Genomic DNA, 18,060 nt, shown 5'->3' on the forward strand with positions numbered 1-18,060 from the left:
ACATATCTAGTGACCTAGATGAGGTTGTTGCTGAATCTGAGACTACATTATACTTGATATGGTCATAGCATATTGTCAAAAGCAAGAACACGATCAGGCAAAAGTGGAAAGACCTTAAAGCAATTACAAAATCTTCCACATAGCTAAAGTAATCAGCCAAGACATTTCGTTCGGTCAGATGTTCGCTTATTTGGCGCCATGAGGCTAATGTAGCTAACAACAAACATGGGGACTCGAGGCAGCAGTTTAGAGGACTGGAGCCTGACACAGCGAAACAGCGAAACAACAAGTGCTGCATGCAGTAAATGCAGTGTTTAAAGAAAAGAGGAAAAACTAGCAACAGGTACCTAATTCAGCTTAAGTTGCCAATTGATCTAGACAAAGTTTTAGCAAAGTTCAGACCACATTAATGTAGAACTTACTGAAACTTCAGCTGGATTAGCCAATACGCTAGCTAGAAAATATACAAACTACAGACTAACCGGCCATTTTAACTTGTTTTGCCTCTTTATCTTAAGCACTGTATTAACTGCATGTAGCATTTCAGTTCAGTTCTTTAGACTGAAGGGTTTTCTACAATGAAAGGCTTGTTATTTCAAAAAATTGAAATTCTCTACTAAAGGCTCGAGACTTGACTCAGACTCGCACCTCAGAGACTTGAGACTTGACTCAGACTCACATAAAGCTACTTGTGAATACCTCTGGCTAACAAGTAATAGAAGCTAGTTCTTCAATTAGCATTATGTAAATTGCAATACCTAAATCATCACACACTTGCTTCAAACCACACTGAATTAAAGGGGCACTTGCATAATTAAATGGTTAAGATGTAAACAAACTCATTCAGAGTGGTTTGATGTGAAATGCTCCATTTTGGAGAACCTTGCTGAGTCAGTATTGTTCACAGTGGTAATGATAGGAACCGGACATCTGAAAAGTTTAATGTCTGTAAAAGCTCCCTCACAGAAAGTTATGACATCAAATGTTTATGGCCTGATGTCTTAGACATTTTTTACAGTAGCCTTGTGATAAAATTGTGGCCTAAAATGTATTTAAATACATTTATTTTAATCTGTTCATGATGGTGGATACATAAAGGGTGATCTAAGGCTAAATAGCCCCTAAAAAACATTTCAGGTTTTCAGATTATTTCAGATTCAGATGTCTGACTGTTTCATCATCAACATTACATATAAAAACTCGAAAGGCATGTGTACACTCACTGGTGGTTTTCTATAGTGAATAGAATAGCAGTAAGAAGTGTATTATGGTACCTGGGACACTTTCCGGACCACCTCCCCAGCCACCACCAGCCCCTGCACGAAAGACCTGGCCGCCACGAAAGTGCGAGTGACCTTTAGCTTGAACTCCCTGGGCGTCTCCCCAAACGGCCGTAGTGTCTCTGACTGCTTGGACACGCACTCCAGGTAGTCCTCACTGATGCTGTATTGTGCGTTGAGGAAACGCAGCAGCCTCTCCAGCAAGCGAGCCCAGAAGTCATTGAGAGACTCCTCCAGGTTGATTTTGGAGCCACGATAATAGAGCCGCAGATCTGTATACAGATCCTGGAAAACCCGGGAGTTCTGGGAGAAGAGTGGTCCAAAACCCCTCTGGAAGGAGTCCTGGAGAGAGGCCTCAGAGCGGTTCAGCAGATCCCGGAAATAACCTGCAACACACAAATCATTTACAGTGTGAAACTCTGCAAGCTCATACTGTGCTTTCGACATTCACTCATAAAAAATGTTCATAAATGGTACCTGGCTTGGCCCAACAAGTTCTTGAAAAGATCTTTCACTGGCACAGAGCAGGGGTCACCAGACTTATCTGCAATTAGCCAGTGTGGGTGCAGGTTTTTTCATTCCAACCAAACAGGAGCTCAACTCATGACATAGGGAACAATGTTTCTACTTGATTGGAATGAACACCTGCAGCCACAGCAGCTCTTTGTTGGTATGACTGGTGACCCCGATACAGAACCTTTACATTACTGTAGCGCTTCTCTGAATTTTAAAAAGGTTCTTAACGCATTTCTCACAGAACTGTACACTGAAACATTCATGAAGGAATTAAAAGGAGTTCACTTATAGGATCATTTCAAAAGACACAAAAGACACACTTTTCCACTTTTATTTTTAAGATGGTTTAAATTTGAGTAGTGATATAAGACTATAAAAGGGAAGAATTTGGGCTGGAGTTCTTGGGCAGCTTTTGCTTTAAACCAGAAGATCAGATGTCTTCGTCAAGCACTCAGACATAAGACTGAGGAAATGGAAGGAGACAGGGAGATGGCAGTTGCTGACTGCTGTACTAAACATACTAAACCTACTAAACACAGTGTCTAATAAATCAGACATGAGCTGGAAAATCCAAACCCTTGAGTACTGTAGATAACTACAGATCCATGCAGACTACAGGAGAAGCTCTGGAGGAATCATTTTGACATTAAAAGTTAAATAAGCATTAAGCAAATAATTCATTCTGAGATTAACTGAGTAAACTGTGTTACACAATAAATGACAAATCTCTCCACAAGGCGAAAACTGCTCTCTCTGAACACTTAAAGAGATGGATAATCCATTTCAAATATGACACCCAAATAATGCCACATAACAGTTTAGTCTTCAAATCTTGTTTTTTGGCCCTCAAAAGTGGAATGTCCTGATGGAACCACACTTTTGGATAAAAAAGTAAAAACCTTCAGTTTCTGAATGTGCAGACTTTTCATTCAGTTATCAATCATAAGACGTCTTAATAATATGTAAGTTATGTGCTTGTTAGAGTGAGGAACTGAAGTGTGGGCCAAAATACAACTGTAGGGTTTCAGAGGTTCAGAATAGTGCTGGGCATTGTTACATTGTGATAAATTATGTCACAATATACTTTTCACAGCATATCATGGATATTATCGGTATATAATACTGAAAAACTGCAAGTTTCTTTACTGAGAGAGCACAATTAGTCCTGTTCATTTGGATTTCATGCAGTTCAGTATGTGACAGGAAGTAAAAAATGACTGAAAATAGTAAAAATTGTATATGTGACTCTAAATTCCAACTTATCAAAGGTCAACAACACTTAAACTAAATTGTGATAGGTAAAGTATTGTGATGTTATATTTTGCTAGTGTCAAAGAAATCAAACATCTTCAGCTACAGCAACTTTTACTGTTTTATCAGCTCAGGACCAGCCTAGGCATCAGATCACTGATGCAGGACCCAGCGATTGAAAATCTGAGCTGCACCTTTTCACACACACAGATACATATGGACACATAGACATACATGCACAGAAGTACGCACACACGCACACACGCACGCACACACACACACACACACAACACACACACACACACACACACACACACACACACACACACACACATACATACAAAGACTTCATAAAGACATACAAGTATACAGACACACACATGCTCACATACACGCACATACTAACACACACATACATACAAAGACTACATAAAGACATACAAGTACACAGACACATGCACAAAAACAAACACATATGTACACACAAGATACATATACACATGGGCACACACACCCACACACACACACACACACACACACCCCCACACACACACACAAAGACAGTACACTTGTAATAGGTAGAAACAATCAGTGTGGACAGATACGTGTTATGTAAGACAGTAAAATCATAAGCTTGCACTGACCCAGTGACAGAGTTACCTAACTGATAGACAGATATGAGAGATAGAGAGAGAGAGAGAGAGAGAGAGAGAGAGAGAGAGAGAGAGAGAGAGAGAGAGAGAGAATTAAGGCCAGGTAGGCTTAATACTGTGTGATGTGTGCATATTTAATAGAGCTTAGGCCAAATGAGAAAGAAAAAGAAAATAAAAATGTCACCCGTGTAAAAGTTATAACACATTTTTTTTAATCTTATGTCTTCCAATATGTTAAACTCAAATAAATTGGAAATCAAATGTCATATTTAAGAGAAAGCGTTAACCTATTTTCACTTAGACAATCAGCATGTGATTTGACTGAGGGGGTTCAAACATTTTCCCACAACTGAAGATGTATAAACACCTGTGGTAAAATGTCAACTAAGTGAAAAAGAGAAAATAACAGAATAAACAGGAATGAATGCTGAAAATAACAGAAATAAACCAACAAACAGATATAATAAATCTGTTATTTTAAAAAGCAGTAATTTTGCCTCTTCTTGTTCTGCTATTGTAGGTGCGTAGGATGTTCCAGAAGAAGAAAAAAAAAACAGCAGAGTGCGAGAGATGAGCGACAACACACACTTCCCACGTTCCATGACACTTATCTTTAACGCTAGTGATCATCCCTAGCACAGGACACACATCTACATACGCCGCCACACAAAAACACACACTCTCGCACCCACACAGCAAGATTAACAGCGGTGGAAGGGATCGTGGCATCGCTGACACAAGCCAAAACTATGTCACAGTTAATCCCCTCTCGCTCAAAATCATCTTAATAACTTCTGTCAGAGCACTGTGCGCTCGCCTGTTCTAGCTATAATGTAATTATATTCATAAGGCTGCCTGGCCAGGCCTGCACTGACACACTTTTTATTCTACTGCACAAAATAAGAGAGAAACTCACTCAGTAGTGACAGGACACTGTCAGCTCCATGGAACTTGTGTGTATATTATATTCGATATATAGGCCATTTCATTTCCACTATACTGCCAAAAGTATTCATTCACCCATCCAAACCATTGAATTAAGGTGTTCCAATCACTTCCATGGCAACAGGTGTATAAAGCAAGCACCTAGGCCTGCAGACTGCCTTTACAAACATTAGTGAAAGAATGGGTCTCTCTCAGGACCTCAGTGAAATAGCATGGTACCATGACAGAATGCCACATGTGCAACAAGTCCAGTAGTGAAATTTCCTCGCTACTAAATATTCCACAGTCAACTGTCTGTGGTATTATAACAAAGCGGAAGTGATTGGGAACGACAGCAACTCAGCCACAAAAAGCGGTAGGCCACATGAAATGACAGAGCGGGGTCAGCGGATGCTGAGTCGCATAGTGAGCAGAGGTCGCCAACTTTCTGTAGAGTCAATGGTTACAGACCTCCAAACTTCATGTGACCTTCAGATTAGCTCAAGAACAGTGTAGAGAGCTTCATGGAATGGGTTTTCATGGCCGAGCAGCTGCATCCAAGCCTTACATAACCAAGCGCAATGCAAAGCGTCAAATGCTTTTGCATGCTAGAGCAGTGGAGACATGTTCTCTGGAGTGACGAATCACGCTTCTCCATCTGGCAATCCAATGGATGGGTCTGGGTTTGGTGATTGAGAGGAGAGCAGTACTTGTCTGACTGCAGTGTGCCAAGTGTTTTTCAGGAGTTGGGCTTGGCCCCTTAGTTCCAGTGAAAGGAACTCTTAATGCTTCAGCACCAAGAGATTTTGGACAATTTCATGCTCCCAACTTTGTGGGAACAGTTTGGGGACGGCCCCTTACTGTTCCAACACGACTGCGCACCAGTGCACAAAGCAAAGTCCATAAAGACATGGATGAGTGAGTTTGATGTGGAAGAACTTGACTGGCCTGCACAGAGTCCTGACCTCAACCTGATAGAACACGTTTGGGATGAATTAGAGCAGAGACTGTGAGCCAATCCGTCTCGTCCAACATCAGTGTCTGCCAGTGTCAGGCCAGAGAGAGAGAAAGAGAGAGAGAGAGAGAGAGAGAGAGAGAGAGAGAGAGAGCGAGAGAGCGAGAGAGAGAGTGAGAGAGACACACACACCCCGAACCTTGTTTCTATGCTCATTGTCCATTTCATCAGCTCCACTTCATTAGTGGTTAGGATCCCTACTACTTGGGTGGTGGTTCATTCTCAGCACTGCAGAAACACTGACATGGTGGTAGTGGTGGTGGTGTGTTAGTGTGTGTTGGGCTGGTCTGAGTGGATCAGAAACGGCAGGGCTGCTGGAGTTTATACATACATATATATATATATATATATGTGTGTAAATTTCATGATGAACCGACCAAAAGAAAAGGACCAAAACGAGCTGGAAAAATGAACCATTTTGGACATATGATGAATACACATCTATAATATATATATATATATATATAAAATCACTGCTGTCGGAAGAAAACCTTGTATCTCCAAAATGTTAACTTTACAGCAGAAGGAAAAAACTTACTTTACTTTTAATATAAGTCAATGGAACCAGACTTTTTGGCCAGACATTTTGGGCCGTTTCTTTAGGTCCATTCATCATGAAATTTACACACAATGTAAAACACAACAAAAATGGAGAGACGAGGTTTTCTTCTGACAACATTATATATATATAAATAAAACTAGGCATCCAAGCATCACACTGAGATACTGTTTTTCTTTGGATTTTGTCTCTTGTTGTTATTATTATTATGTGTAATCAAATGGAGGCAGAGCTAAACAGGCCTGACCTTTATCCTGAGTGACGGTTCACTTCGCTACGTTATTTGAAGCTAGGCTGATTGTGCAAGAAGTAAAGATTAATTGTGATGTCTCGCAGTGACCCATAAAGTAAAAAGGCTTTTCATACTGAAATGGGGATTACTCGTGCACACACACACACACATGCCCTTGTGAAGGTCAGAACACACAAAATCAATGACCTCAATAAGTGGTTTCTTTAAGCTCCTAATAGACCTTAATGTAAATGTGCAGCTGCTGATGTCAGCAAAAAGCTGCATGCATGAAGGGAAACGTTTCCACAACAGCAGATTTAAACTAATCTAACTCGCTGCATATTTCATAAAGAAATGGGTACAACTACAAGTACCTGCATTCACTAATTAGAATGAGTATCTAGATACAGTACATAGCATATATGTACATACCCACACAGGATGGAATGAGAGAACGTCTCCTTATGGACCTTATGGAGTCTCCCTGAACACAGTACACTCCATCAGCCCCACAGTGTACTACAATCTATAACAGCAACAGTTGCAGTGTCAATACTAATGGATGAACAAATGGTCTGAAACACAGACATTTGCTTTTTTCCCCTCTCATGGCGGTCTTCTGGCATGCCTAAGCAAACACAGTGCCTTGTAAATGTCAGCAGCACTGTGGGACATTTTTAACTATCCGTAACCCTGATCCCTTTAGACAGCGGTGGGTGGACTGAGGTGGAACTGAAAGCGGAATCAATAACTGAGTGAATGACAAGCTTCCAGCTTCAGCACTTAACGTAAGCTACACTAATGTGCTCAGAATAAAGATATGATGCTATTAGGAAGCTCTTTCACCACTAAACCAAGCAAATCATGGATATAGTATATACACATACATTATGTGCTCACTATCTGTCTAAATAGGGGCACTTGGTAGTGGACAATGTGGTCTCCATCTTTCCTTTCTCTCTTTCACTCTCTTTACCCATCTCTCCATCTTTCTCTTTCTCTATCATCTCTCCATCTTTCATTTCTCTTTCTCTACCATCTCTCCATCTTTCTCTTTCTCTATCATCTCTCCATCTTTCATTTCTCTTTCTCTACCATCTCTCCATCTTTCCTTTCTCTTCCTCTACTATCTCTGCATCTTTCTGTTCTCTCACTGTCTTTACCTATCTCTAACTTTCCTCTCTTTTACTCTCTCTACCCACTTTCTTTTCTTCTGCAGAACTTTCTTCTTTATTTAGGCACCTTAAATGTTACTGATGCCCCATTTAAGGTTGAATGGAATTTCTTAATAAGAAAGGAAGTTCAGCTTTATTGAAGTCATTTGTATCGTATGCGTGTTCCATTCTCACATACCCCTCACCACAGACTTGCTGGACAGTGCTGGAATTCAGAGAATATTACAGTTATACCTCTCTCAGTGGGAGCTGGTCCATGGCTTATTTTACACAAGGTGCTGAGACTGTGACCTCGTTTGATGCAGCTGACCACATCAGATGGCCTCTCAGGTGGTACAAGTGGAAGTGTGGTAGGCACTCTAGTGTCCATGTTACGTTAAGGCTAAACCCAAAAGACTGGCCGTTCCTTTAAGGCCGCTACATGGAAAATAAAGCCAACTACTTCAGATGAAATGAAAAGATTCTTCACTCCAGTGGTCCCGTAATCTCCTCTTGACCATGTGCTACTCTAGCCCTTCAGCAGTCAATTTCTGACCACAGAGCTGCTCTTGGCTGGATATGTTTGGGTGGTGGTCCACTCTCCACCTAGCAGTGACATTGACGTGTATAACAACTCCACTAACACTGCTGTGTCTGATACACTCACACCAGCACCACACACAATACTATGTCAGTGTCACGGCTTTGAGTGGCCCTGTGGTCAGAAACTGACCAATGATTAATGGGTCAGCCTGTAACTGTACAGCTATGCAGTGGGACCACATAGGTGTTCCTAATAAAGTGTACACACACACACACACACACACACTTCTTAAACTGCTTCTCCCTCAGGGTCACAGAGGGTTGCTGCAGCCTATCCCAGCTGTCATCGGGCAGAAGGCAGGATACACCCTGGACAGGTCAATAAAGTGTACCATGAGTGCAAAATAGATAGATAGATAGATAGATAGATAGATAGATAGATAGATAGATAGATAGATAGATAGATAGATAGATAGAAAGAAAAATGATGAAAGACAGCACAGAAAAAGACAATGACTAAAGATCTGCAGTTGCATTCCTGTCACAATCTTCCCTCCCTCCCTTCCTCCTCCATCCTTTCTCCTCTTCTCTTTCTCTCTCCATCCATCTCTGTGACAGGCGTGCTGCTCTAATGGTATCAGTGGCATTGTATCAGGACAGACTTGTCTGTTAATTTGTGGCTGAGTCTCTGATGGACAGACAAGTGGAGGGGAAGAGAAAGAGAGAGATGGGGAGAGAAAGAGAGAGCAAGGGAAAGATGGGAAGAGAGAAAGAGGGGCTGAGAAAGAGAGAGGGGTGTACAGCAGTAATAGTCAAGGGAGATGTACTCAATTCTGTTTAATTGTATTTGTCCACTTTGACAGAGCGATGAATGACTGAATTAAATGAGTGTGAAGGGAACGAGTGCGGGTTCTGCCTTAGGGGTTTATGAGTCTTTTTTCCTCCGTTTTTCTGCTGACGCATGTTGTTCACCAGCCTGTTCTCTGGACAGCTCAATCCATTTCTCACTGCCCTTTCAAATGACCACCTTACTCTTGCACCTCTCTCTCTCTCTCTCTCTCTCTCTCTCTCTCCCCCACCCTTCCTCTCCTCACTATCGTTACCTACTTCTACATATTTCTTCTCAATAGTGCTCTCTTACTCTCTACCTCTCTCCATTTTTTATTTCTCTCTCTCTGTACTCATCTCTCCAGCTTATCTTTCTCTGTCTCTACCATCTATCTTTCCTTTCTCTTTCTCTACCATCTATCTTTCCTTTCTCTTTCTCTACCATCTCTCAATCTTAACTTTCTCTCTCCCTACCCATCTCTCCACTTTTCCTTTTACTCTCTCTACCATCTCTCTATCTTTCCTTTCTCTTTCTCTACCATCTATCTTTCCTTTCTCTTTCTCTACCATCTCTCAATCTTAACTTTCTCTCTCCCTACCCATCTCTCCACTTTTCCTTTCACTCTCTCTACCATCTCTCTATCTTTCCTTTCTCTTTCTCTACCATCTCTCAATCTTACCTTTCTCTCTCTCTCTACCCATCTCTCTATCTTTCCTTTCTCTTTCCCTACCATCTCTCCATCTTTCCTTTCTCTCTCTCTCTCTCTCTCTCTCTATACCATCTCTCCATCTTTCCTTTCTCTCTCTACCCATCTCCCCATCTTTCCTTTCTCTCTCTACCATCTCTCCATCTTTCCTTCTCTCTCTCTATCTCTCTAACTTTGCTTTCTCTCTCTACCCATCTCTCCTTTCTCTCTCACTCTCTACCCATCTCTCCATCTTTCCTTTCTCTGTCACTCTCTACCCATCTCTCCATCTTTCCCCACCTTTGTCACTCTCTCTACTCATCGCTCTATCTTCCCCCTTTCTCTGTACATCTCTCTCCCCCTTCTTTTCATCTTTCCTTACTCACTCCCTACTTCTTTGTCTCAGTCTCTTGCCCAGTCTACTTATCTCTCTCCTCGTTTGTTCTACTCTGTCTCTCTCTGTCTTTCACTCTTTCTTTCCCCATTTCTCTCCGTCTCTCTAATCCATTATTTTCTTTTTTTCAGTTCAGTTTAATCAGCTTCACTGGCAGGACCATATTTAGCTACTGTACTGCCGAATAACAAAAACGAGCATTAAGAGCTCAGAAGTCTCAGTTTCAATTACAGAAAGCTTTATCTAGAAACAGCACAGGAGAAAGAACAGCAATGATACTGTACAAGCATAGTCATAAATCTTGTGTGTTTATGAGTGAGAGTGTCCTATTTGGGTGAGTCACTCACTGTTCATATTGCCGCAGACAGATATACACATTATTAGGCACACATACCATGTAGGCGGCTACTTAATTAGAAATCTTACAATATATGTCAGCTATTTTCAATAAAACCTCAACACCTATATTATACATATTTCTAAGAAAGATTAATCAACTAATACATTTACTTGCAAACACCTTCTACATAGGTGCGAACTATACATTTACAGTTACTGACTGTAAATCATCAATTGTTGTGCCAACTATCTGCACCCCACCCCCCGCAATCATCGCTTAATAGCAAAAGACCACCACAAGACCACCACTGATGATTTTCAGCACAGCAATGACTTTGTAGTGCCATGTGGCATTGATATGCATGAATCAGACATTCTAATCTCAAGCAAAGCTCCATCTTGCTGGTGTAAAGTGTGAGGCTGTAGCCCATCTCTAGATGGTCATCCTCCATCCCTTCATCATTGGTCAGTTTCTGACTACAGAGCTGCTCTTGGCAGGATATTTTTGGGTGGTAAATCCTTCTCAGCCTAGCAGTAACTACCCTGTCAGTGTCACAGATGTGCTGAGAATGCTCCACCACACAGTATCCTGTCAACAGTGGTCCTTTGGTGGTCCCTTTCCACTGTAAAGAGTGTCTGATAAATTGTGCAGCAACATATGAGCTACAATTAGTAAATGTAAACCTACAAAATGCATGGTAATCTACATGGTAATCATTCAATAATAAAGAGATGCTTCTCTAATCTCTGTCTCAGATGCTCCTCTAATCATGCCAGAGTTACATTTCACTCCACACAAAAGGCTTTTAATCATTCAAAGAGCACCAAACATTCATATTGACTAAACAAGACACTAAAAAGGCATCTCTCTCTCTCTCTCTCTCTCTTTCTCTTTCTCTTTCTCTCTCTCTCTCTCTCTCTCTCTCTCTCTCTCTCTCTCTCTCTCTTTCTCTTTCTCTTTCTCTTTCTCTCTCTTTCTTTCTCTCTCTCTAGCACTTCTGTACAGGATGTTAAATAACCAGGCCCAAATCATCCAGTCTGTTTATTTATATGTAATATATTTTCTACTTTCCGTTTCATTTGCCTAGTTTTTCTCAAGAGCACATTTGCTTGAGCGAGTCTCATTTCAGGGCTAAGAAGCTGCCGGCTGATCTCCTGAGATGAGATGTTTCTTTCTTGATTTTTAGGAAATGAAGAGCAAAAACCTAAATAAACAAAGAAATTTTGAAATAAACAAATACTTCCTCAGTTCGAAATTCTATAACTATGACCCCAGTCATAAGTTTGGACAAATCTGCTCATAAAGCATTTTATTATATTAGTATTTATCTTTTATTAAGCTTTTATTATGTTCCACATTTCAGAATAGTGAAGATATCAGAGCCAGGAAATATCACACATGGAATTATGCAGTGACCAGAAAATGTTAGACAAATGAAAACTACACTCTTCTAATTTGTGAATTCAACTACATTAAGGTGACACAAGAGCCTTACTATTGCTCTGGAGCAGCCACACACAAGCCTAAGTTAACCATGTTGGCTAGAGGGGTATAAAGCCCCCCAGCACTGTGCTGTGTAGCAGTGGAACTGTTCTCTAGAGTGACAGAGCTCCAAACCAGTACTTTTGGGATAAGCTGTAGTGGCAAACTAATCAGAACCAATTATCCAATATCAATGCCTGACCTCACATTGATGAGCTAAACAACTGCCCATCCTGTGCGGCCTGACGCTGTAACTTCATGCACCGTAATCGAGTGTGTACTGCTCACCAGCCTTCTGGACCAGTCTGACCACTACGGAGGTTCCTGCTGTGCAACACTTTGCAAACCTCACTTGCATGAACTGACCCTCCTGATACTGCTGCTGTATTTTTTAATCATAGACATTACTTCTTCTGATTTTTCCTTTTTTCTGAACGTTTTATTAACGATCAAATCTTGACCAGAGGAGAACTGATTGCCCTTTTGAGTCCTGGCTCCTCTCCAGGTTTCTTCCTCTTGATTTCTGATAACGCCTGTTGTAAAAAGCGCTGTATAAATAAACATCGACTTGACTTGACTAATGATCTTGTGACTGATTACAATTAAATCACAGCAAATGTTCCAACATCTAGTATAAAGCCTTCCAAAAGAATAGAGGCTGTTACTGAAGCAAAGTAGAACAAACTCTCATTTAGGATCCCTGATTTCAGAAGAAATATTGGATGAAACCTGCCTAGGTTGACTGTTTTTTTAGGAGTAGTAGCACTAGGATCATCCTGCATACCTGGATCATCCCACACACAATAGTTTAGTATCTAGTGGCTTTCCTGATATAGTAAGCCTATATCACTAGTGCAAATGAAAAACCTGTAATGCATTGCTGAGTGTTGCTGAGGTATTGATCCACTGTTGCATGTAATCCCTGAAAGATTGGTGCTATGAAAGAAAAGGAGCAGTGTTATATCAAGGAAGAAACACCATGATGGATTTCCTATTATATTTCCTATTAAATTTCGTCTTTCTAAACATAAAAAATTCAATTGGCACCAATTTAGGTAGTTATAGCATAGGATACAGTGACTGGACACTGCCAGACATGATCCCATGCACATACGCACGCCAGCCTCAATAAAAACTGCACACTGTCAGCTTCCATACACTGGAATTTATGGCAGGGATTTTGTTCAGAAACTGTATCCAAGGCCATTGCACAAGAAAACATAACCCAGTATAAAAGGCATAAGCATAAATCTCTGAGCAATGGACAGGCGTAACATGGTCTGCTGATTATATTATGTAATACAGTCTGATATGGTCTGATGAGTTGTCTTTTACTCCTTTCCATCTGGACATGTTTATGTTCATAGAAGCAAAAGGATGCTTTTAACCCACGATGCTGGTTGCCAACTGATCCGAAATGATATGGACAGCATCCTCATAGGAGTCATTAGATCCTATTATTGCCTTGCACAGTCATAAAACAGCTAAAGGATATGAGGCCATTTTATAAGGCCAGGTGCACCCTGCGGTGCACACACCATTCTCTCACGATGTGCCCATATTGAAAGACGATAAAGCCCCCATACCCACTGCTAAACAAAGTTAAGTGGCTTCACGAACACAAGGATGAAATCTAATGCCTTCTAATGTCTCTGCAATCTCTAGTTCTAAACATCACTGAACCTTTATGGGACATTTTAGAGCACAAAGTAGATTTCTATCTCCTTCATTCTGTAAGGATAGTCTAGTATCACATTGCACAGTTTAAGACTTGAATGCAGGGCTGCTGAACCACTTAAAGGACTGAGGCTGTTCTGAAAGTAAGAGTTACTCTGTAAAAATTATGCAGTTTTTTAGCTAAAAAATGAGTAAACCTGGTTTTGTTTGCGACTTTAAATAATACGTTGAAAAAGAACTAATTATAGTTCTGTTAATATTAGAAGCTGAATGAACTCAAAAGGACTTGCCCCAGGTGGAGGAGTTTAAGTATCTCAGGGTCTTGTTCACGAGTGATGGGAAGAGGGATTGTGAGATTGGCCGCAGGCTGGGACAGGCGGCAGCTATAATGCAGTCACTGTACCGGACTGTAGTGGTGAAGAGGGAGCTGAGCCATAAGGCAAAGCTCTGTTTACCAGTCGGTCTACATCCCGACCCTCACCTATGGTCATGAGCTGTGGGTAATAAGCGAAAGAATGAGATCGTGAATACAAGCGGCAGAAATGAACTTTCTTTGCAGGGTGGCTGGCTACACTCTATTCGATAGGGTGAGGAGCTCGGCCATCTGGGAGGAGCTTGGAGTAGAGCCACTACTCCTCCACATTGAGAGGAGCCAGCTGAGGTGGTTTGGGCATCTGATTCAGATGCCCCCTGGACACCTCCTGGTGGTGGTGTACAAGGCACAGCCTACTGGGATAAGACCCCGGGGTCATCCTAGGACCCGCTGGAGGGATTACATCTCCAAGTTGGCCTGGGAGCGGTCTGGGTTCCCTGGGAATGAGCTGGAGGAAGTTGCGGGGGACAGGGTCATCTGGGAATCTCTGCTCTCCCAACTGCTACTGCAACCCTATCTGGATTAAGCGGTTAATGACGATGATGATGAATGATGATGATGAACTCAAAGGTTTAACTCAACCAAGTTTATTTACCTTATACTTCCACTCACTGGCCACTTAATTAGAAACAATACCTCATACTTCCACTCACTGGTCACTTTATCAGAAACACCTGCCTTATACTTCCACTCATTGGCCACTTTATTAGAAACACCTGCCTTATACTTCCACTCACTGGCCACCTTATTAGAAACAATACCTCATACTTCCACCCACTGGCCACTTTATTAGAAACACCTGCCTTATTTTTTCACTCACTGGTCACTTTATCAGAAACACCTGCCTTATACTTCCACTCACTGGCCATGTTATCAGAAACACCTGTCTTATACTTTTACTCACTGGTCACTTTATCAGAAACACCTGTCTTACACTTTTACTCACTGGTCACTTTATCAGAAACACCTGTCTTATACTTTTACTCACTGGTCACTTTATCAGAAACACCTACCTTATACATCTACTCACTGGCTACTTTGTCAGAAATACCTACAGACTGTAGCCCATCTGTTGTTGTATTTGTCAGCTGCCCTCTAGCCCATTCATCACTGGTCAGATTCTGGCCATAGTACTACTGTTTATCAGCAATTATATGAGTGGTGGCCACTTTCAACACAGCAGTATCACTGACATGGTAGCGTGTGGAGCTACTACAGTGCTGTTTTGCTGAGTTTTTAATACGTCACTGTTAGGCTAACACTCAAAAAACCAGCCAAGAGCAGTTCTGTGGTCAGAACACAAACTGAGCATCAACAGGTTTTTAATTGTACACCATATAAATATGAGTAAGTGCCCTTGAGATACTCAGATATAGGATACCTGACATACAAGATGCTGAAAGGAATTTAATTATGATTCTCTTTGGCTAACTCTAAAGCCAAAAAAGTGTGTGTGTGTGTGTGTTCCTGGCAGAACTCTTGGTGGAAGCAATTAATCATCTAATACAGCTTCACTAACCACAAACATATAAAGAAAGGCTTATGTCCGTGACATAATGATCCTGCTGCAAAACTGCCCCCTCCTGTTCCAAGTGATTTGCATGGCGACAGGAAACGGCCAATAGGAATACACAATAGCGCAGATGTCCTTGTCGCCAGTGACATCAGCAGGGGTGACCTCCAATCCAGGAAATAGCTCTCATGCATGAATTGAAAAGCTTCTGTCTAATTGAAACTATTCCCTCGCTATCTGCAAATGTGATCCGCTAATAGCCTCCCAACTCACACACGCAACGCTGCTGAGCAAACTCAGATGCGTGGCCATATCTGATTCATTCAGCTTAGGGAGAAATAATTAGTGGATGCTAGCTTTCAGTGATAGGGCCCAATACATAAAATCAGAAGAGATTGTAATCTTGTTCAACACATATAACACTAGCATGGTGTTATAGCATTCATAATGAGAAAATCCATCTAAATAAATAAGGGTAGCTGTGTATCATGCAACTGATCTCCTTGGAATCATAAGGTTCTATCTGCTTTCGGAGTTGTTCTGAAATACTGAGCTTCAAAGAGTTTGGATTTCAAATAGCAAAACTGATATGCTGAACACTCTCTTTCCTACATGATAATGAAGAACACACTAAATTTGCTCTAGATGTGCAATATCAGAATCTTACCAGATTTGTAAATTAGTTTTTTTGGAACAGGTCAAATCCTGAGAACTCATTTTCAAAAAACAGTTTATACTTGTGATTTGCACTAAAACATAAAATTAGTGCTGTAACAGAAAAGTAATGCTTTCCCTGACATTTTCATGCCATTTATTTTTATTATTTGTTTAGTTTACTTCTCATTTTAGGATAAATCATCATTTTCTTATTCAAGTGGGACTCTAATGAGCTAAAGTGTCTTATTTTGGAAGACAAAAGAAACAAAATGCTGAATAAATGAATAAAATTCATGGTTATGTTGCAATTAAGAGCCCATCTGTTCAAATATACACTATTAATGACCTTTAAAAGGCTTAATATTCATAACATTTAAGACAATAAGACTTTTTAAGGAGCTGTAAGAAGACAGGGTTTCAGCAACATGTTTTCATGTTTTGTTTATAAACTCTCGCCGGAGTCACTGACCAGTGTGACGACATGACAAAGAAGCAGAACCTGATTGGTACTCTTGTGTGTATTCGAAGTGCTAAATGGCTCACAGATAGAACCTTATAGAACTAACAAAGTTTGACTTTGGAGAAAGGGAGAAGAACCCTTTCCTAGACAAATTGATTGACAGAACATTCCAATAAATCTAGGGGGATGAATTGGCTACAGACATATTTCATTTTCTATGCAGAATGAAGTGACAAACAGGTAAGGTGTAGATCATCACTGCCATACATTATAGTACAGAGACCCCTTTAATTAGTGAATTCAGCTACTTTACAGTAACACAGCTGTAAAATTATTCTTGGAAAATCTCAACAGAATAGCACTTTTAATAGAACGCTCTAAAGCAGCTGCACATGAGCCTAATATCTCCATGCCCAATGCAAAGTGTCTGCTAGGGGGGTATAAAGCCCCCCAGCAGTGGGCTGTGGAGCAGTGGATCTGTGTTCTTTGGAGGAGAAATAAATTTGGGATGAGTTGGAGTGCCGTTTGTGACCCAGAACTGATCATCCAACATCAGAACCTGACCTCACCAATGCTTGTGTGGCTGAATGCAACCATACAATAATTATGTCCCATGCTTAAAACTGGTCAGTCAGCTTATGGGAAGTCAGACTTTTCACTTTTCCTAAAGAGAAAGGTCTCTCTCCCCATCAAGAGACTAAAACAGAGAACACACACACACACACACACACACACACACACACACACACACACACACACCACACACACACACACACACCACACACACACACACACACACACACTCTGCACCACCTATATTTAACCTCACTGTTAAATCTGTGATTGTAACAGATTGTAAACAGTAAATTACACGGTTCCCAGAGCCAATTCCAGTATGCAGTAACACTTCATTTCAGTGCTCTTTAACCAAAGAATGTGGAATATTGGGACAACATGCAAAGTGAACAGCTCAGACACAGCCCTGGGCATAGCAGAGAGCCTAAAGCTCAGATCAGAGACAGATCAGACCTGGGCACCAGTGTCTTTAGAGGCCACTTTTTCTTCTTTCTTTCCTTTTTTTCCCACTGCTATTGCAACACTTCCATTTCTCCATTATTCATTCCCTTCTGCATGTGAAAAGATGCCTTTTTAGTCATCTGTCTTGAATCTTTGGTTCCTAGGCGTTGGCCTTGCTGGTCTTGATTTTTACTCTGTAATTATGGAATGAGAAGAAACACTGAATGAAAGATGTATCAATGGACAGACAGACAAATAGATGGATGGTCGGAATGACAGGTGGTTGGACAAATGGAGGAAGGAATAACCTAAATATGTATGAAGATTGATCAATTGATGAAATGATGGATGGACAGGTAGATGAACATATGACAGGATGGATTAACAAATGGATGGATATGATGTCAGGTGGATGAAGGCAGGAAGATAGAAAATGGGTGGACAGATTAAAGGATAGATCAATGAATGGCTGGATGGGATGATCAGTGGGTGGATGGATGAACGAA

At 41.0% G+C, this 18,060-nt stretch overlaps 1 protein-coding gene across 1 annotated transcript in view; it reads right to left on the minus strand.

The window, feature by feature from the left end:
• Window positions 1–18,060, minus strand: part of gpc1b (glypican 1b) — a 148,078-nt gene that overhangs the window by 35,090 nt on the left and 94,928 nt on the right. The window contains exon 4 of the mRNA XM_017702513.2: window positions 1,275–1,666. Within this exon, the coding sequence (XP_017558002.1) occupies window positions 1,275–1,666 (392 nt within the window). The remainder of the gene's footprint in view (window positions 1–1,274; window positions 1,667–18,060) is intronic.

The sequence above is a fragment of the Pygocentrus nattereri genome, chromosome 19 (assembly GCF_015220715.1).
Source record: "Pygocentrus nattereri isolate fPygNat1 chromosome 19, fPygNat1.pri, whole genome shotgun sequence".
NCBI classification, from domain to species: Eukaryota; Metazoa; Chordata; class Actinopteri; order Characiformes; family Serrasalmidae; genus Pygocentrus; species Pygocentrus nattereri.